General features: G+C 43.1%; 1 protein-coding gene across 2 annotated transcripts in view; it reads left to right on the top strand.

The window, feature by feature from the left end:
* Positions 1 to 21,962, top strand: part of LOC126161479 (circumsporozoite protein-like) — a 52,424-nt gene that overhangs the window by 5,653 nt on the left and 24,809 nt on the right. Inside the window, exon 2 of one of the 2 annotated variants that reach the window (XM_049917371.1) lies at positions 9,405 to 9,684. In XM_049917371.1, the coding sequence (XP_049773328.1) occupies positions 9,405 to 9,684 (280 nt within the window). Of the gene's footprint in view, positions 1 to 9,404; positions 9,721 to 21,962 lie in introns of both variants that reach the window. The other variant, XM_049917374.1, reaches the window with a different exon arrangement.

The following is a 21,962-nucleotide window of genomic DNA, read 5'->3' as shown; positions in this document are numbered from 1 at the left end:
CTTCATGGGCAAGAGTACTCTTTCCTTTTATTTTCGAGGGTTATTATGGTTTTGCATGACAATATGGCTAATGGTTCAAATGGCTCTGAGCACTATGGGACTCAACTGCTGAGGTCATTAGTCCCCTAGAACTTAGAACTAGTTAAACCTAACTAACCTAAGGACATCACAAACATCCATGCCAGAGGCAAGATTCGAACCTGCGACCGAAGTGGTCTTGCGGTTCCAGACTGCAGCGCCTTTAACCGCACGGCCACTTCGGCCGGCCACAGGCATGACAATACTTTTCGGACAAAGGCACTATCTTTGTGCAGTTGTGTGACTGCTGCCGTTTCCTTTTTTTTTTTTTGTCTAATGGAGATGAGATAGTCGTCATCATTCATTTTCTGGACGCCGTAAGATAAGGACACATTATGCACTGAAGAGCCAAAAAAACTGGTACACCTGCCTAATACCGTGTATGACACCCACATGCACGCAGAAGTGCCGCAGCACGACGTGGAATGGACTCGACGAATGTCAGAAGTAGTGCTGGAGGATGGTGGGCGCCAACTCTGGCCTTGACCACTCCAGTGCCCTGCGTCGGCCTGCGCGTCAGCCACTCATATTTCAATAGCCTCCTTCAGAACACAGTCTAAAACGACGAGATATGTCTTAACACCTCTGTTTCTTCATACTTGCTGGAGCAACCTGTAGCCTTGCAGTGTTCTCCAACCGCTGATTTTGTTGGTTGCGGAAGTTCGGTGTGTCTTCGGTGTGTCTTTCTTCGATTGTTCGCACAGTCTCCCCGACGAACGCCTTTCGGCATTTACATGGAATACGGTAAACAACTCGTTTATGGAGACCCAAGTCATATTTCACTCTACCTGTCACGCGTTTCCGGTGGTGGGCGAAAAAGGCATTTAATGTTACATCGAGCCAGGATTCTGCCGATTTCTTTCGACACCCTGCTGGCGTATGACCTATACGGCAATGTCGTGTCCTCCTCATCGTTTTATCTCTGCTGGGATTGTACTTTCTGCCCAAAAGCCCGTCCGAATTGCCTCTTATCGTATACGTTCTTCTCGTAATCTTGCCTAAGGTGATCAATCTATCTTGGTAGGCTTTCTTCGTCCGCTATTACACTGGGCCTCTGTACCAGTGCATATAGCACACCCTCACACAGTGAAGGACGTTGAGTTAGCAGCGTGGAGAAACAAATCAGTGTAGGTGGCGTTGCCTTGCACACAGTGTCCCATACTGCCCTCCGCTTTGCGCTTGACTGATACGTGCATAAAGGGGAGATCGCCATTTTCTTCCATCTCCATGGCGAATTTGATACTAGGGTGCACAGAGATCAGATGCTGGAAAAACTCCTGAAGTCTTTCACTCCCATGGTTCCACACCACAAATGTGCCATCAACATATCTAAAAAACCACGTAGGATTCAGAGTAGCTTTTTCCAGGGTTTATCTTCGAAGTCCTCCGTAAGCAAGTTTGCAACAAATGGTGATATTTGGCACCCCTTGGTGACCTCTTCCGTTTGGTTATAGCAGTCGTCAGTGAAGAGAAGGATTGTTGATGTGATCACAAATTCGAAGGCTCATTGCCGGATTGAATTTCTCCCTGATCAACTCGTGGGAATCAGCAAGCGGCACTCTGGTGAAGAGGGATACCACATCAAAGCTGGCCGCAAGGCCCTGGTCACCGAGGCCTAGTTCTTGCAACCTGTTAAATGAAATGTACAAAGATCCTAAAGTGGTGCTGACATTTACCAGTGTAGTGGCTTAATACCGCCGTTAGATGTTTGGTCAGCTGGTTCGTTGGTGTGCCGTTTTGCTTACAATAGAATGTAGAGGAACGTCCCGTTCGTAAACCTTTGGAAACCCATAGAGTTTGGTGGTGCAGCAGCTCGTGATCCAAGCTTCTTGATTTCCTTCGGCAGGGACTGGCGCAGAAGTTCAGTAGTCTTCTTCTTCACTTGTTGATCGGGTCTCTCTTCAAATTTCTAGATAGTGGATTCTCGAGTACGTCATACATTTTGCGATTGTACTCTGACAGCGGTAGTACAGTGGCATTACCTTCGTCCACAGGTAGTTTGATTATTTCAGGATCGTTCCGTAGATCTAGAATGCCAGCTATTTTCGCTTTCGGGATGTTCGTCCTCGGAGGGACGGCTCCAGAGAGCGTGCTGCACATTTCCCGACGTATCTATTCCACATCGTCGCTATGGAGGGGGTAAGCTACTTGTTATACACCACTGATGAAATATACAACAAGTATAGCAGTCGGTGTTGGAGTGAAGTTGAATCCCTTTTCGTGAACTGATTTTGTAGCGTCGTCAATCTCTTTCGCCGGGAGAGTTGATCACGGTTCGTCGTTGGTCTTCCTGTGGCTGTTTTTCTCTTGCTGCTAGACATTCGAACCTGGAGACTTGTTTGATAGTAACACTGCATCAAGATAGGTCCGCATGCTACCGACGAAGAGAATGAAGAAAAAGACTACTGAGCTTCTGCGTTAAGCCCTGCCGGAGGAAATTGTCAAGAAGCTTCGTTGCCGTGCGGATATATTGGGCAAAACCATATGACTGAGGAAGCTATTGTGGAGTTAGTATATCTTCTTTAGAAAGTATTTAAATACTCTATCTATTCCGTGTTTCTTCTGATTGTCCTCGTAGTCAGTAGCGCTCTCGTACTGCAAACGAATGATGTCTGTCATCTGATGGAATTGTAGGCAGCAACCATTGATAAAAGTGAATTTATTGTAAATAAACGCTGTTAATTTTGCAGAAGTACAGTCGAATTGTAATCAGTATAATTAAGTAGCAAATGGAAAATTTTAAGATCATAGCCTACACGGAGATATCGGCTGGTTCACGTGTAAGCCCTGACTGACTGACTTGGCGCGATAAAGATTCTATTATACAAGATTGTACTGTTTCATACTTCTTGGCATTCTCTGCTGTGACGCTGTCCGTCATTTGTTAACCGAAACTCTTACGTTTCCTGCATAGGAATGGTGTTATAATTACTGTCAATGATTTATAGACTTCCCTTGAAATTTTCAACGTCAAGAATGACTTACTGTTTTATTATTTATAATTAAAGTTGTAAGTGTCCATTCCATGACCAATCCCCGGTTTATATGAGAGTGTGTATGGTATCTCACTTAGTAACACGTTTTTCACATCAACTACCCGATAAAAACCCCATATATTGCGAAGTATGTCTTCTTCTGGTCATGTGAACAGCGTCCTAATAGCTATTTTACTGTAGCTCTACAAACTACTCAAGGCAGTACTGCAACATATGAAGTACTGTAATATTTATCAATTTAGTTGAAGATAATATAAAAAGTTCTGATTCTGGGTAATTACGTCACAAGATATCTTCGCGCAAATCCACGATTCTTTGAGGAGAGGAGCACCTCTGATAGCGCCACTAGAGGGACAGCTATCATACAGTACACTGGCCTACATCTCAAGAAGTATTATTTTCGAGCATAAGTTTACAGGCATTTTGTTTCAACTTCTGGGTGGCGCTTTCACCTAAAGAATATGGAACATTTTTTTTTAAAACTCCTTTATCACAGCCATAATGATGAATCTGTTGTTGTTTTCGTCATGAACCCTAAAGTTGATTTGATGGTGTTCTACTACATCCCTATCGCTTTTCATCCTCTTCATTTTAGCCTAACTGGTGCATTCATACACTGCTTTTGGAGGACAATGTCTTTTAACATTGGGGAAAGGAATTTTTGTTCCATCCTTAAGCAGTACAACAGAGGCAGCCAAGAATTCAGCTCATGAGCTGTGCCCTAGCTCTTGTGCCATACTGATCGGCCTGTCTGCACACTGGTCCCACCCCCACACCACACTGTCTTACCGGTAGGAGGGGAAGAGGGAAACTGGGGACGCACTGTACTTTAGGTAGCAGTGCATTGGCACTACATACGATTCGGTTTCATATTTCATGTTGCTCCACAACGTAGGTCAAAAATGCGCTGAAGACATAACGTATATTTTTTTCTCGTATAAAGTGTTGGCATACGAAGAGACACAGATAAATTCATAGATTTTTACTTTCAAGTTGCCACGTAATCGAGACTTATTTGGTTTGATAATCGCTCCCATACATATGTTGACAGAAATATTATAGCAGTTTTGCAACTTCATTGTGGACGAATGGAAAGTCTACCTGAGGAAAACAGTGTAGACGTCCTGCACAATTCAAACGAAAAGTCGGCCGCGGTGGCCGTGCGGTTCTAGGCGCTCCAGTCCGGAGCCGCGCTTCTGCTACGGTCGCAGGTTCGAATCCTGCCTCGGGCATGGGTGTGTGTGATGTCCTTAGGTTAGTTAGGTTTAAGTAGTTCTAAGTTCTAGGGGACTTATGACCACAGCAGTTGAGTCCCATAGTGCTCAGAGCCATTTGAACAATTTTTTTTCAAACGAAAAAGGATTTGCCTATAAAATGGGAATTACACTGCAGATCAGTCGGTTAGATCTGCACATGTGCAGGGACGCTGTCCACTGAAACGGCAAACCGTCTCGAAAACAGCTCGAAAAGATGTGAGTTTGGCAGTGTCCTCAAAACGTGTAGAAAACTATCCTTGTAATTCTTTCAAGGCCACAGTGAGTTCTTCAGACATCACATTTTCTTTAATGTCATTGAGCATAGGGTACTGGAGCCCGACCGGCTAGCGGCGCGATCTAACGCACTGCTTCCCGAGCGGGAAGTCGTGTCGGTCCCCGGCACGAATCCGCCCGGCGAATTAGTGTAGAGGTCCGGTGTGCCGGCCAGCCTGTGGATAGTTTTTAGGGCGGTTTTCCATCTACCTTGGGGAATGCGAGCTGGTTCCCTTTATTCCGCCTGTTACACTATATCGGAAATTGCTGCGCAAACAGTGCCTCCACGTACGCATACACCATAATTACTCTACCACGCAAACGTTTGGGATTACACTCGTCTGGTCTGGTATGAGACGTTCCCGGAAGGGGGGAGGGGTGTCCACCGGGGGCCGAGCCGCACAATAACGCTGGGTTCGATGTGGGGCGGCGGTGGGGTGGGTGGACTGCTGCGGCCTGTTGTGGGGTTGTGTACCACTGAGGGCTACTGCTGGACGAAGCCTCTCCGTCGTTTCTAGGTGCCCGGTTTAATAAACACAATAAACACACACAGTATGACACTGGACTGCTTCCCTTGCGCAATATTATTTTCTTTTTAAATGCGTGTCCGTCATATCAGAAACTAATTGTCTCTCACGATCGAGTGTCTTACTGCAGACGGTGTGCAGTCAAGACCACTTAAAATGCGAGGTCCGCAATCCATTACGGATGTTCTGATTTCCGTTCCTGCACTCCTTTCTCCTTCATAAATTCAATAATAGCGAATTTCAAATCGACAAATCGTTCCACGCATGCCCTTGGTTCAACCAACGTACTTTGCAATAATAGATAACGCCTCCATACTCTTCGTTAAAACCGAGCGAGGTGGCGCAGTGGTTAGACACTGGACTCGCATTCGGGAGGACGACGGTTCAATCCCGCGTCCGGCCATCCTGATTTAGGTTTTCCGTGATTTCCCTAAATCACTCCAGGCAAATGCCGGGATGGTTCCTCTGAAAGGGCACGGCCGACTTCCTTCCCCATCCTTTCCTAATCCGATGAGACCGATGACCACGCTGTCTGGTCTCCTTCCCCAAACAACCAACCAACCCACCTCTTCGTTAAATTCCATCGAAAACTGTTGCAACTGGCTGTGGAATGACGCTTGCGACTTAAGAAATTTTTTATTCGTTCATTATTTCTTGATGTGGTCCATGCCATTTAGTACAAGTTGCTTCCTGATGTACAGGACTATGAATCCCATCTGTCGATCCTTGTATTTGTTTTTCTCTTTCATTGCCAACTAAATGTTTAAATTCTTTAACATGGTGTTCGAATGTTGTTTCATAACAAATATGCAGTTCCCGTCGATTATGAGACTGCGTTATAGCTTCTGAGAAGTCTCATTGGTCTATTCTGCCATTACCACTGATTTTTGAATATTTGTGACACTAGAGTGTCTCTGTTTGTGCAAACAGCCACTGGACCTGCGAACGTCCTTGATATCACAAGCAGATAGCGATGGCGAAACAGACTGACACAACGGGTCTGCCGAACTCAAAGACTTGTCCCGACCGAAAAGTGCCACACCGCAATACTAAATGACATGTTGCGCCGTACCAGATACTCCCGAGAAGGTCCGAGCAAAACCAAGTCAGGCTGATCCTCGGTCCGCACGAGGCCTGTAAATTCGGCTTGTATGCGGTTCATCACGCTGTGACTGGCCCTGCAGTACAGCATCAAGTATAGTGATAGAAGGATAATTTATTCTCTTTAAAAGAAGTAGGCTGGAGTCGTCAATACTGATGGGTTGATACCAGTGACCAAAAAAACGAAAAGTTGAAGAACAGGTTGATCATTGTCACCTCCGATCTTTAATTTCTGCGTGGAAAGTGAGGGAAGAAGGTTAATCTCAATCTGGGAGTTGCTTGCCAGAGACAGAAAATCTACTTTATTCTGCTTGATGATAATTTAAGGATAACCGTTGAAACTGGATCCGAATTGAAACGGTTGGTTAAACTAATGGAATGTGTGTTAGCTATCCGCTATAATATGCTCATAAATAAAAAAAACTGAGGTATTGGTACGTGTAGCAGGTGGAGATGATGGACAGATAAATGTCAAACTTGCAGAAGAGCCTCTTGCAGAAGGAAAATACGAAAATTACATGGATACGAACTCTGAAAAAGGCAAAAGGGCTATATATAAAGTGGTTCAAATGGCTCTGAGCACTATGGAACTTAACTGCTGAGGTCATCAGTCCCCTAGAACTTAAAACTACTTAAACCTAACTAACTAAGGACATTACACACATCCATGCCCGAGGCAGAATTCGAATCTGCGACCATAGTGGTCACGCGGTGGCTTTATATAAACTGTTGCTAACATACAGAAATACATTAAAACTGGGACACTGTGAAGAACAGCAAACCACGGAATTTTACTTATTGTTTGTACACAGTATAGCAGGAAGAATACATGATTAAATTTGTAGGTGTTTTCTGAGTATACGAAATTTAGAACAAAGGGTTGCCGCCTCTGGCACCTACAATGGCTCTAACCTGACTTGAATTGATCTTGGCAGATTCCATGCCGATTCAGCTCTGTGCCAGAGTTCATCCATAGTGGTCGCTAGGGAGTGGTGGCATGCCAATGTCTCAGCAACCCAAGACCAGATGTTTTCAATAGGTAGGAGGTGTGGAGAATGCGCTTGCCAGGGCAATATCCTGCGCATTGAGGTAGGTCACAGCACAGGGGTAACATGTGTCTTGCGTTATCTTGTTGAAACATGATGTCACTGAGACCTGCAAGTTGTAGCACAGCCAACAGCTGTAACATGTCAGAAATGTATGGCCTAGTATCCATGTTACACAAAAGTGAGATGATCCCCTGGTGTACCACGTAGTACCCCACACCATCATGCCAGATGCCGATCTCCACTGTAGTCTGGTAACATTCACTCTCCTCGTAGCCTCCATACATGGACCACCCATTCTGATACTGTACACAGAAACTGCTGTCATCTGATGAATCGTACTTCACTCCAGAGTCCTGTGTTGTCGTTGCGCAGATGACTATCTATGCACCAGTGGCCGCCATACTATTCATCGGCGCTCAACAGTCCCACGCGACTAGCACCCTAGAGGCCAGAAATATTCTTCGTTAGTCCGTGCATGATCATACAGTCAAGTCGCGTTCCTATAGACCGAAAATGGGCTTGTTTGCAACGTGTTCACATGAACAGTGCGACGACGTCCAAAGCACCTCCTCATCCTATCGATTTCATATTATAGGATGTAGAAAAGGAAACGTTATTATCCAAAGATATCAACATCCGAGGGGCGCTGAATATGTAATGCAACAGATTTTTTCTCAAAACAAGTTGGTTTTTATCGCCATAATCTCGAATCAATGTTATGTCCTTACGCCATCTTACTGGTGGACCACTCTAATGGTCGACGTTGGAGCCAACATCTTGGTGCATCAATAACATGTCATCATGTACTTCTTCCTGCGGAGTTCATCCTGCGTTGAGCGAAACAAATGGAAGGTGCGATATACGGGCTGTACGGTGGAAGAGGAAAAACAGTCCAATTACGTTTTGTGAATCCCTCTCGGGTGCGCAGAGTTTTGCGAAGCCTTGTGTTCTCGTGGGGAAGGAGACGTTTGTTTCCTTTTTGTGTCTAAGAACACGCTGAAGTCGTTTCTTCAATTTCCTGAGGGAAGCTTAGTACACTTCAGAGTTGATCGTGCATCATGAGGGACGACGTCAAACACAATAACCCTTTCAGAGTACCAGAAGACCGTCGCCATAGCTTTACCGGCCGAGGGTGGGGCCTTGAACTTTTTCTTCGGAGGAGAAGTGGTGTGCTGTCGCTCCATGGATTGCCGTTTTGTTCCCAGTTCGAAGTGATTAACCCATTTTCCATTGCCCATGGCCGGACGAAGTGGCCGAGCGGTTCTAGGCACTACAGTCTGGAGCCGCGCGACCGCTACGGTCGCAGCTTCGAATCCTGCCTTGCGCATGGATGTGTGTGATGTCCTTAGGTTAGTTAGGTTTAAGTAGTTTTAAGTTCTAGGGGACTGATGACCTTGATGACTTTAGAAGTTAAGTCCCATAGTGCTCAGAGCCATTTGAACCATTTTCCATTGCCCATGACGATGCTCGATAAAAAATTGTCACGATTATCTCCGTAACGCGCAAGCAACTCCGCTCAGGTGGTCCTTCGTTGCTCCTTATGGTCTTCTGTTAGGTGGCGAGGAACCAGCGGACACATACCTTTCAGTACCCCACCTGGTTGATGAGTGTGTCAGCACTACCGACAGAGACCTCATGTAGTGCAGCGAGGTGCTTCATCGTGATCCATCGATCACTTCAACACTGGAAGATTCGCACCTGTGTAACACGGAAGATCTGACAGGTTTATGGAGCTTGCTGCTGTGATGACAGATGCCTCATCCAACAACTCGCCATACTTTCGTTCACTGCCAAGTGTTCGTAGACATCCTGCAAACGACTTTGAATATCTGTGATGTTATGGTTTTCCGCCAGAAGAAACTCAGCTATGTATTTGGAACGCAACTCTGTTACAGGCGCCATTTTGAAGGCTACATGTAGCGCTGCCACCCATCAGAACTTCACAAAACTACAGTTGCTGAAGCGGGAATATTCCACGATGCTCCACAACAAAGAGCGCATTTTTTCAACCGAAACTGGCCAAGCAAAATAATGTGTTACATTACTTTTTGATCGTCCCCTGTAGAAACCAGAAAGAGCCTCATGAGCTATCCGACAGCTAATTTACTGCCTGCTGGTCCGCAGGTCTCCGCTTGCGCCGCCCAGGAGATTCAGCGCCTGCCTGATGTGAACGCGACGGACAACCAGGCGTCCAACGGGTCAGGCGCAGACAACCAGTCGCCCCAGCAGCAGCAGCAGCAGCAGCAGCCCCTGCGGCCAAACTTCGGCGGCCAGTGGGGCGCTCCACCACCACCAAGCAGGCGCCCAGCGTTCCCTAGCAATGGCAACCAGGGCTTCGGCTCCGGCTTTAACACAGGCTTCAACCCAGGCTTCAACCCAGGCGTCAATCCAGGCTTCAACCCAGGTGTCAACCCAGGCTTCAACCCAGGCTTCAACCCAGGCTTCAATCCTGGCCAATTCCCAGGTTTTGGACAACTGCCATTCCCTGGGTTCGGGCGCTAAGTCCTGATTTTCTGAGTATCTGTAATCTGTTGATGTTGTAGAAACCAGAGGTGACACATTAAATGCACAAGTGTTTGTTTCTTGAGGTGGCAGAATTTTTTTCAGTATATACGATCTTTTATCGCTCCCTTCCTTTCAGAACCAATTCTTTTGAACACATGATGCTGATAGGTTTGTTATGGACAAATTTTAAACGAAAAGCAGAGTTCAATGAGAAAATAATGAAGAGTTTAAGGTTTACCAATGTCATTGTAACACTGTCAGAGATCCTTTAACCAGACTACTGTCCTGAAAACAGGTTTTAAAATGAACTTAAATAAAACAAAGGTAAGTGAGTATATTCGAATTAAGTCAGCTAAAGATGATGTATCAGGATTAGTAAATGAGCAGGAAAGTTTTGCTAGTTAGGCAACGAAATACTTCACGATGGCAGAAATAGAGACAAAAGAGGACATTAAGTGCATCCTGACCATATCAATAAAAGATTTCTTGGAAAACATAAATAATATTCAGTCGAATAGAAACCTGAGTGTCAGATAGTTTTTCTTCAAGCTATTTGTTTGTATAGTGACGAAGACGGTAAAAGGTACAGACAAGAGCAGAATGGAAATTTAAAATATGTTAGGACACCAGAATTCTGAAGATTAGATGAGTAGGTCATATACGTAATTTAGACTTACGTTATCCAGTCGGAAACAAAAGAAATGATTATTTACTAAGAGGCATTCACGAACATTTCATTTGATAATGGAAGAGAAAGTGAACAATAAAAATGTAATACAATAAATGGTGAAATTGATGTAGTGTGCAGTAGTTATGCAGATTCGAAAACACTTGAACATGACAGACTATCCTGGAAAACTTCATCAAACTAACATTGCACTATAACGTATTGTACAAGACCTCGGATATTACATCTTACTCTACATAGATACTCTGTAAATCACATTTAAGTGCCTGGCAGAGGGTTCATCGAACCACCTTCACAATTCTCTATTATTCCAATCTCGTGTAGGGCGCGGGCGGAACGAACACCTATATCTTTTAGTACGAGCTCTGATTTCCCTTATTTTATCGTGGTGATCGTTTCTCCCTATGTAGTCGGTGTCAACAAAATATTGTCGCATTCGGAGGAGAAAGTTGGTGATTGGAATTTCGTGAGAAGATCCCGTCGCAACGAAAAACGCCTTTGTTTTAATGATGTCCAGCCGAAACCTGTATCATTTCAGTGACACTCTCTCCCATGTTTCACGATAATACAAACATTCCGCCCGTCTTTGAACTTTTTCGATGTACTCAATCAGTCCTGTCTGGTAGGGATCCCACAACGAGCAGCAGTATTCTAAAAGAGGACGGACAAGCGTAGTGGGGGCAATCTCCTTAGTAGGTCTGTTACATTTTCTAAGTGTGCTGCCAATAAAACGCAGTCTTTGGTTAGCCTTCCCCACAACATTTTCTATGTGTTCTTTCCAATTTAAGTTGTTCGTAATTGTAGTTCCTAGGTATTTAGTTAAATTTAAGGCCTTTATATTTGACTGATTTATCGTGTAACCGACGTTTAACGGATTCCTTTTAACACGTATGTGGATGACGTCGTACATTTCGTTATTTAGGGTCAACTACCAATTTTCGCACCATTCAGATATATTTTCTAAATCGTTTTGCAACTTGTTTTCATCTTCTAATGACATTATTAGTCGATAAACGACAGCGTCATCTACAAACAACTAAGACGCCTGCTCAGATTGACCCCCATATCGTTTACATAGATAAGGAACAGCAAAGGGCCTATAACACTACCTTGGGGAACGCCAGAAATGTTTAACTGACTTTCCGTCAACTACTACGAACTGTGACCTCTCTGAAAGGAAGTCACAAATCTAGTCACATAACTCAGACGATATTTCACAAGCACGCAATTTCACTATACGCTACTTGTGTGGTACAGTGTCAAAAGCCTTCTGGAAATCCAGGAATACGGAATCGATTTGAAATCCCTTGTCAGTAGCACCCAACACTTCATGCGAATAAAGTATAGTTGCGTTTCACAAGAACGATGTTTATCTGAACCCATGTTGACTGTGTGTCAATAGACCGTTCTCTTCGAGGTAATTCATAATGTTCTAACACAATATATGTCCCAGAATCCTGCTGCATATCGAAGTTAATGATATGGGCTTTAGCAGCAGCGTCTTCGATAGTATCCCCATCGGTAGAGTAGTTGTTTCTTGCCGCTAATGTACTTCAAGTACGACCAGAATCTCTTTGGATTTTCTGCCATGTTTCGAGACAAAGTTTCGTTGTGGAAATTGTTATAAGCATTTAGCAATAAAGTCCGAGCTAAATTTCGAGCCTCTCTAAAAGATCGCCAACCTTGCGGATTTTGCGTCTGTTTAAATTTTGCATGTGTGTTTCGTTGTTTCTGCAACTGTGTTGTGACCCGTTTTGTGTACCAAGGAGGATCGGCTCCGTCGTCAATTTATTTGGTATAATTCTCTCCATTGCTACCAATACTATTTTTCTGAATTCAGGCCACATCTGGTCTACACATATTAATTTGGAAGGAGTGGAGATTGTCTCTCAGGAAGACGTCAAGTGAGTTTTTATCTGCTTTCTTGAATAGTTATAGTTTTCGTTTATTTTTGGAGGATTTGGGGGTTACAATATTCAATCTCGCTACGAAAACTCTGTGTTCATTAATGCCTGTATCGTCTTTGATGCTCGTTATTAACTCAGGATTATTTGTTGCTAAGAGGTCAAGTGTGTCTTCACAACCGTTTAATATTCGCGTGGGCTCATGACCTAATTGCTCGAGATAACTTTCATAGAACGCGTTAAGCACAATTTCGGAGGATGGTTTATGCGTACCTCCGGAATTAAACATTTATTTTCGCCAACATATCGAGGGTAAATTAGAGTCACCACCAACTACAATCGTATGAGTTGGGTTCGTGTTTGAAAAAAAATTCAAGTTTTGTTTGAGCCTTTCAGCCACTGTATCATCTGAATTGGGAGCTCGGTAAAAGGATCAAATTACTATTTTATGCCGGTTGCCAACAATGACCTCTGCCCATACTAACTCACAGGAACTATATTCTTCAGTTTCACGACAAGATAAGGTAATTCAAACAACAACAAACACGCCACCGCCAATCGTGTTTAGCCCAATCTTTCGGAACACCGTTAAGTTCGTCGCAAAAATTTCGGCTGAGCTTACATCCGGCTTTAGCCAGCTTTCAGTGCTTATAACGATTTGAGCATCAGTGGTTTCTATTAGTGCTTGGAGTTCTGGTACTTTCTCAACACAGCTACGACAATTTACAACTGTTATACCCATGGTTCCTGTATCTACGTTCTTCCTGTGTTCGGCCTGCACCCTTTGTGAATGAAGCCCTTCTTGTGTTTTCCCGAGACCCTCTAACCTAAAAGGTGCCCAGTCCACGCCACGCAGCCCCTGCTACCCATGTAGTCGCCTGCTGCGTACAGTGGAGATCTGATGTATTCAGCAGAACCCTAAACCCAACTACTGTTTGGCGCAAGTCGAGGAATCTGCAGCCTACATGGTCGCAGAACCGTCTGAGCCTCTGATTCAGAACCTCCACTCGACTCTGTACCAGAAGTCCGCAATCGGTCCTGTCGACTGTGCTGCAAATCATCAGCTCTGCTTTCATCTTGCAAGCAAGGCTGTCAGCCTTTACCGCTTCTGTTAGCCGCTCGAAACCAGAGAGAATCCCTTCTGGTCCAAAGTGACACACATCATTGGTACCGACGTGAGCAACCACCTGCAGTTGGCTGCACCCTGTGCTCTTCATGGCACTCGTTCCTCATTTGGAATGATTCCATCCTGCATGAACACGGAGTGAACATTGCTTTTCTTTCCCTTCTTGGCAGCTATGACCCTAAAGCCCCCACACCCCACAACGCGCCTAACATTACAGCTCCGCTTATTTTAGTTACCGCTTTAATTTTGCAAAATTTCAGAAATGTAAAGAAATTATTCGTGTAGTACGACTGTTGAAAACAAATGCAAATAAACTGGTTGCTTACATGTTCTATGCACTGTTTTAGACTTGTGAAATAGAAAAAAATAATAATTTTGGATGTAAAGCATTCTCGCCACAGTAACAGAAGAAATAGTCTTTCATTAGAGGATGTGAAACAAACTACATTTCAGATGCTGAACAGTTGAAAAGATAATACAGTGATCTGGAGAGCTTTCGTTATGATATAAGTCTAATTAGGGAACCCAATATTGTAACAGTGTTTTGGACATAAGAAATCTGACACTTCTGCACGCTTAGGCCAGAACGGAAAGTGTATAGAATTTAGCAAACAAAAATAAATGTTATACTGTGAATCAAGTTAAATAAAATGTTAACAAGCATGTGAGTGCTTGTACACTCACAAGGGCTCTCTCACACTTTCACACCTTGTCATGGCAGATAATTAATGTGCTACTAATGACTCGGTAATTAATAACAAGCGGTGATGTACTAGGTAGACTAATGTTGAAACCAGTGTTTAATATGCAATTCATGCAGGACATTCCTGAGGAATGCAGAATTTCTTTAAAGTAGGTCAGTCTCTTAAATGTAACCATTTTGCCTTCCCTAATGTCATCTGACGATCGACTTCTGCAACCAACTGGTCAGTGTATCTGACGGCTATGCAGAGGGTCCGGGTTCAGTTCCTTCTTCCACGGATTGTCCCTTCGTAGGAGGACTGGAATGGAGTGAATTCTGTCTGGTGATGGCAGATGACAAGTTATTTGTGGGAGAAAGAGCGTACTGCAGGTCTGGTAACTGGTAACGGTGGAGAGACCAGTGTGATGGCCCAGCGCTCCTCTGTACCTCATCCGAGCAATGTCATTGGCAGAGTATGACAAGGCGGACGGTGTGTACTGAATGGAATCTCACAGCTAATACTCGGAGCCGGTATGTTACCTGCATCTGTGCTATTTGCAAAAAGGTAAACTGTATTACAGTATTTTAATACACAAATAAACTCACTCAAGGAATAAGCGAAAGAAATAAACGTAGATATTTAACAAAGTTAGAGAAGAAAGGGAAGTAAATAAAAAAAGAAGGAAAAACTAGTATAGATTGACAATGCTAACAAAAATGATTTATACGTTGTGCATTGCACTCCAGGCACCTGTTTGGAGATAGTGTATTGTTATTATTACTATGACATATTGTATTATTATTATTATTATTATAGTTACTATATAGTTGTTTCACCAGATGAAACATATTATTGATTTTCTTTTCCTTCAGTCACACATACAACACGTTAAACACCTTCACTGGAGAGGAGGGACGGAGGTATTGTTTAATTCTACTATGGAAAACTTGTCAAAAGGTGCTAGCTTTTCAAATCTTTCGTGCGTTTAGACTGAATTTTGGTTGTAGAAAACAGGAATAATATTGTAGATCATATATGAAATTGGAGCCATGCTCTGGGGCATATATGTTGGTAAGTTATGCAATGTGCGACATCGTATAGTTGGTTAGGAAAATTAGGCCACGAGCACCATTTAATAAACAAGAGGGTAAAATAATTAAAGCTACCATACCTGCTGTCTTGGTTCAACAGTGTCATAGGTTATACTTTCTTACAACTCGCAGTCCCGAAAACAAAACTTTTACACTTTGTTTCTGAGTCTGTCTACCTCGATTTGATATTATTTTTTCACGTACAGTTGGAAAGGTTATTTTATATTGATCGGATAGTTGTAACTTATTTTCGAAGTCCTTTTCCAGCTGTGTGTATAATGTTGACACCACCAATTCGGTAGTCCTCTATTCATTCGTAAAAATCCATTTTATAGAGAAAAGCATACCACTTAAGTATCTAAAGGATATTATATGCTACCAGGCTGAGTGCTAAGCTTCACCTCCCTCATTCCACTGAACAAACTAGGTTCCGCGCAATATTTAGTACAATTTATTATACCCTTACTCCACACGATTCAAATTGGTAGAACAAATGAGCATTATCTACCTCTTTGCCTTGCCTTTATAGATTTTTAAAATGCGCTCGATTCGATCAGTCACCCAGCCGTGTTTGAGGATCTAACAGAACAATGAGCAGCACATGTGTACATTTAAGATTTATAAGTACATATACGAAACCTTCACAGCGTTTGTGAGTGTTGTTGAAGAAAGCCATCAATTTCTTATTGAAAAAGACTGTAAACCAAGATGACTCTTTATCTCCAAAATTATTTTTAGCAGTTCAAAAAAGAAAAAAAAAACAATATCTAAATTGGACTGGAAAACAAAGGGAATCGAAATTCTGGGAAGATATTAAATAACCTGAGGTTTGCTGATGATACTGCTTTATTTCTTAATAGTATAGTTGAACTTCATATACTTGCTAACGAACTTGTGATAGTCAGCTCTGAAGCTGGTCTAAAAATTAACTATGGCTAATGCAAGAACATAATGAATGAATGGACACCGGAGAGAAATCTGAGTACATCTATTGGGAGGACGTACTTCCAAAGGTTCACAGAACTTGTCTATCTGGGTCAACTTGTAAATATGAAAGGGGACCTAAAACCACAAATATTTAGACGTAACAAATTAGGCTGCCAAACGTATGGAAGAACTCTTTATTTTTGAAGCGTAAGATTCGGCTGAGGTGAAGAAAACATTTGCTGAGCGATGTATACTGCCAGTAATAGCTTGTGGCTCTGAGACAAGGGCATTAAATGAAATCATTGTCAGTGACATAATGGAAAGAGTGAATACCTTTAATTGGCAGTGGGGTGGGCATTTCGCACGAAGGAAGGTGGCAGTTGTTCTAGACAAGTGTTAGATTGGAGTCCAATCTACCAAACAAGACCCGAAGACCGGACGGATATTTAAGTAATAAAGCTGGACTGTATTGACAACAGGAAGCTCATGCCAGGCAGAAATGGAAAAACCTGCAGGGATCCTATGTCGCACGCCGACTCAGAGAGGGCTCAGCACCGCAGTAATTGAACCGACTGATGATGATAACAATGATATGCTGCAGTGGTGTCCTCACTGAAGTAGGACATCACCACACGCCCATAAGGGAGAAATCAATCATAATGTTTACGATACATTTTCGAATAAAAACATGAATAATTGAAACTCCAAATTTGGCTGTTTCTCTAATCACAATATCTAACAGTTACGTCATCGGTAAAAACAAAACCGAATAAACTGTTCTTCTTCATTCCTTTAGTTAGAACGTTTGTGAAAAATTCTGTGTACTTTTATTAACGATAAAGTTTTATTTATTGCAGCAGCCGAGACTTGAACGCAAATAGCTCGAAGATGTTCTTGAAATTATTTCAGACAAAGCGTTAGCAACTCTTTTGTAGGGAGATTAATATTAAATTCTGAAATATATGGCCACTCAGCTATAACATCATATTTTGTTTCCCAGTATCAGAGCACACACTATGTCTTTTCTTGATCGTCACCATGCTTGTGTCCCTTTGCACTACATTTGAGTACTCAAGCTGCAAGTGAGTTGCGTTTTGGAACACATGCTAGCACCTAGGAACTTCCCTTATGTGAAAATTGTCGCTTTATGTTTCATTGGGATCTAGTATACAGTTAACGAACACAGTAGTTTAGGGGGGCAGGTTAGCGACCTTTTTTTAAAAAAAGAGAAGTGAATAGCCTGAAGAAAACTATAGTGTGGAATTAGTGATTTAGTAGTAGTAGTAGTAGTAATAGTAGTACTAGTATCAGTAGTAACAATTTCATTCCTCCATAGATCTCGTTTACAGGGATATTGGGGATATGTCTTGACAATACAGTTTAAGAACAAAACAGAAAATTAATTCACATATACAGGCATAGGGTCTAGTACTGTAAAACTGGGATAGGTGATCAGTCTTGGCATCACACACTGACGGAAAAAGAATCACAACACCAAAATAATTAATGTAGAGTAATGAAACTTCAGGACTACATTTTTCTAGACAACATATTTCAGTGATTAATATTGGAAGATCACAAGTTAATGTAAGCGAGAGATAAACCATAGCAAACGTGAAATGCTGGTACGTTAAAAGACAGTGTAACGGCCAGAATGTTGAATGCAACCATGCAAACGTTCATGGATTTTTTGTACAAGTGCCAGGTGTCAGTTTGTGGGATGGAGTTCCATCTGTTGCACCTGATCGGTCAATACAAGGACGGTTAAAGCTGGTTGTGGATGATGCTGCAGTTGTCGTCTGTTGATGTGTAATAGATGCCCGATCGGAGACGAGCTGCTGACCAAGCAGGCCAAGGCAACTTGCTGACACCCATTAGAGGAGTTTTGGCTACGACAGCGGTATCTGAGAAAGCGTTATCCTGTTGGGAAACATCCCCTGGAATGCTGTTCATGAATGGCAGCATGCCAGGTGAATCACCAGGTTAAGGTGCAATTTGGCTATGAATATGCGTAGCATAACTACGATTGTGCTCCTGTCCTCATACGAAATCGCACCCCAGATCGTTACTCCAGGTTAAGGTCCAATATGTCTAACCCCCAGACAGGTTTGTTTGACGCTCACAGTTGACCTTCTTAACCAACACGCGTCCATCATTAACACCGAGGCAGAACCGGCTTGCAGCAGAAAACATGACATACCTCCACGCTGCCCTCCAAAAGCTCTTGCTTGACATCACTGCAGTCCCAAATGGCGGTGGTTTGGCGTAAGCGGAATGCACGCTACTGTGTGCCTGTCTCGGAGCTATCCTTGAACTAACCGATTTTTAAGAGTCAGTTTTGTCTCTTTGCTGCTGCGGATGCAGTCCAATGCGCCAGAGCTACGCTGAACATGATGGTATTTCCTCTCGGTAGTTCCACGCATCTGTCCAGAACCTGGTCTTCTTACGACTGTACATTCTAGTGACCACTGCTACCAGCAGTCATGTACAGTGGCTACTTATCTACCAAGTCTTTTGCATTGTCGCACGAGGAGTTAAGAAAGATAATAATGTGTTAGAATTATACAGTGTATGCTATTAGGAGCCAGATTAAAAAAAATATATATATATAGTGTAAATGTCTTACATGTGGGGGCGAGAGAAACAGCAGTAACGCTGCAATAGGTGCAATAATGAGTAATAAAATAGATATACCAGTATTGGTGACACCTCGCTCTCAGCTTCAGGCTGTGATGGCTTTGTTTATACATTTTGAGGCTGCAGTGGATGGGCACCACTGTTGTGGGCTGACTGTGGTGATCCAACGGACGTCCAGCGCGTCAGAGTCCTGCGATTGGTCCTCACCGGTGACTAACCGAGTTACTGCTCACACTGAGGTTGACCCCTCACCTGTGGGGGGTCGCACCAGAGCGAAGCAGGTGGCGAAAGACTTCCCAGGCGCCCGTACATAAGGCCTCCCCGGTTTGTCTGACAAACAGATTCCAGGTGCTGTCTGTGGTTGACACTGTCGCTGAGCCAGATGCTGTCACCTGTCCTGTTTCAGAGGAAACCATTCAGCCTGCAAGTTCCGGGCAATCACAGAGGGTGGGATTATTGGTAGTTGGGAGCTCCAACGTTAGGCACGTTATGGGGCCCTTAGGGACTTGGCTGACAAGAAGGATAAGAAATAAAATGTGCACTCCGTGTGCATACCGGGTGGAGTCATTCCAGATGTGGAAAGGGTCGTCCCAGATGCCATAAAGAGCACAGGGTGTCTCATGTCGGTACCAATGATGTGTGTCGCCTTGGATCAGAAGAGATTCTCTCTGGTCTCTAGCGGCTAACAGAAGTGGTAAAGGCTGCCAGTCTTGCTTGCAAGATGAAAGCAGAGCTGACGATTTGCAGCACAGTCGACAGGTCCGATTGCGAACCTCTGGTACAGAGCCGAGTGGAGGGTCTGAATCAGAGGCTCAGACGGTTCTGAGACCGTGTAGGCTGCAGATTCCTCGACTTGCGCCAAAGGATGGCAGGGTTTTGGGTTCCGCTGAATAGGTCACGTGTCCACTATATGCAGGAGGCGACTACACGGGTAGCAGGGGCTGTGTGGTGTAGACTGGGCGGTTTTTTCGGTTAGAGGGTCTCGGGAAACAAGAAGGGCTTCAGTCACAAAGGGTGCAGGCTGAACACAGGAAGAACGTAGATACAGGAATCATTGGTATAAAAGTTGTGAATTGTCGTAGCTGTGTTGGGAAAGTTCCAGAGCTCCAACCGCTAATAGAAAGCTCTGATTCTCAACTCGTTATAGGCACTGAAAGCTGGCTAAAGCCGGATGTAAGCTCAGCCGAAATTTTTGCGAAGAACCTAAAGGTGTTCCGAAAAGATAGGCTAAACACGGTTGGCGGTGGCGTGTTGGTTGCTGTGAGAAGTAGTTTAACTTGTCGCGAAATTGAAGTAAATACTTCCTGTGCGTTAGTATGGGCAGAGGTCATTGTTGGCAACCGGAATAAAATAATAATTGGATCCTTTTACCGACCTCCCAATTCAGATGATACAGTTGCTGAAAGGTTCAAATAAAACTAGTGTTTGATTTCAAACACGTACCCGAATCATACGATAATAGTTGGTGGTGACTTTAATTTTCCCTCGATATGTTGGCGAAAATAAATGTTTAATTCCGGAGGTAGCATAAAATAGCATCCGAAATTGTGCTAAATGCTTTCTCTGAAAAATATTTCGAGCAATTAGTTCATCAGCCCACGCGAATATTAAACGGTTGTGTAAACACACTTGACCTCTTAGCAACAAATAATACTGAGTTAATAACGAGCATCAAAACCGATTCAGGGATTAGAGAACACAGGGCTGTCGTAGCAAGATTGAACATTGTAATCCCCCAATCCTCGAAAAATAAGCGAAAAATAGACCTATTCCAAAAATCAGATAAAAATTCACTTGACGTCTTCCTGAGAGAAAATCTCCACTCATTCGAAATTAATAATATAAATGTAGAACAGATGTGGCGTAAATTCAAAGAAATAGTATCGGTAGCAGTTGAGAGATTTATACCAAACAAAATAAACAAACGACGGAATTGATCCTCCTTAGTACACAAAACGGGTTAGAACACTGTTGCAGAAACAACGTAACAGACATTCCAAATTTAAGCAGACGCAAAATCTGAGATTGGCGATCTTTTACAGAAGCTCGAAATTTAGCGCGGACTTCAATGCGATATGCATATAACAGTTTCCACAACGAAACCTTGTCTCGAAACCTGGCAGAAAATCCAAAGCGATTCTGGTTGTATGTAAAGTATGTTAACGGCAAGAAACAATCAATGCCAAGATGAGTAATGTAGAAGTAAATATCCTCGGAGTAGTGAGTCAGCGTAAATCACTTAATAAAAGCAAGTCTTCTAGTCCAGACTGTATACCAATTAGGTTCATTTCGGAGTATGCCGATGCATTAGCTCCATACTTGACAATCATATACAACAATTGGCTCGACGAAAGATCCGTACCCAAAGACTGGAAAGTTGCACAAGTCACACCAATATTCAAGAAAGATAATAGGAGTAATCCACTAAATTACAGGCCCATAACGTTAACGTCGATATGCAGCAGGATTTTAAAAGATATATTGTGTTCGAACGTAATGAAGTACCCAGAAGAAAACGGTCTGTTGACACACAGTCAACATGGGTTTAGAAAATATCGTTCCTGTGAAACACAACTAGTTCTTTATTCACATGAAGTACTGAGTGCTATTGACAAGGGATTTCAGATCGATTCCGTATTTTTGGATTTCCGGAAGGCTTTTGACACTGTACCATACAAGCGGCTCGTAGTGAAATTGCATGTTTATGGAATATCGTCTCAGTTATGTGACTGGATAAAACAGAAGCGAGTTTTGGCGTTCTCTTAAAGTTTTGTTATAGGCAATTTGCTGTTCCTTATCTATATAAACGATTTGGGAGACAATCTGAGCAGCCGTCTTCGGTTATTTGCAGATGACGCTGTCATTTATCAACTAATAAAGCCATCAGAAGATCAAAACAAACTGCTAAACGATTTAGAAGCAATATTGGAATAGGGCGAAAAGTGGCAGTTGACCTTAAATAACGAAAAGTGTGAGGTCATCCACATGAGTGCTAAAAGGAACGCATTAAACTTCGGTTACGAGATAAATCAGTCTAATCTAAGAGCCGTAAATTCGACTAAATACCGATGTATTACAATTACGAACAGTTTAAATTGATAGGCACACACGGAAAATGTTG

Source organism: Schistocerca cancellata, chromosome 2 (genome assembly GCF_023864275.1).
Source record: "Schistocerca cancellata isolate TAMUIC-IGC-003103 chromosome 2, iqSchCanc2.1, whole genome shotgun sequence".
Classification (NCBI taxonomy): Eukaryota; Metazoa; Arthropoda; class Insecta; order Orthoptera; family Acrididae; genus Schistocerca; species Schistocerca cancellata.
This window is presented reverse-complemented; position numbering and strand designations above follow the sequence as displayed.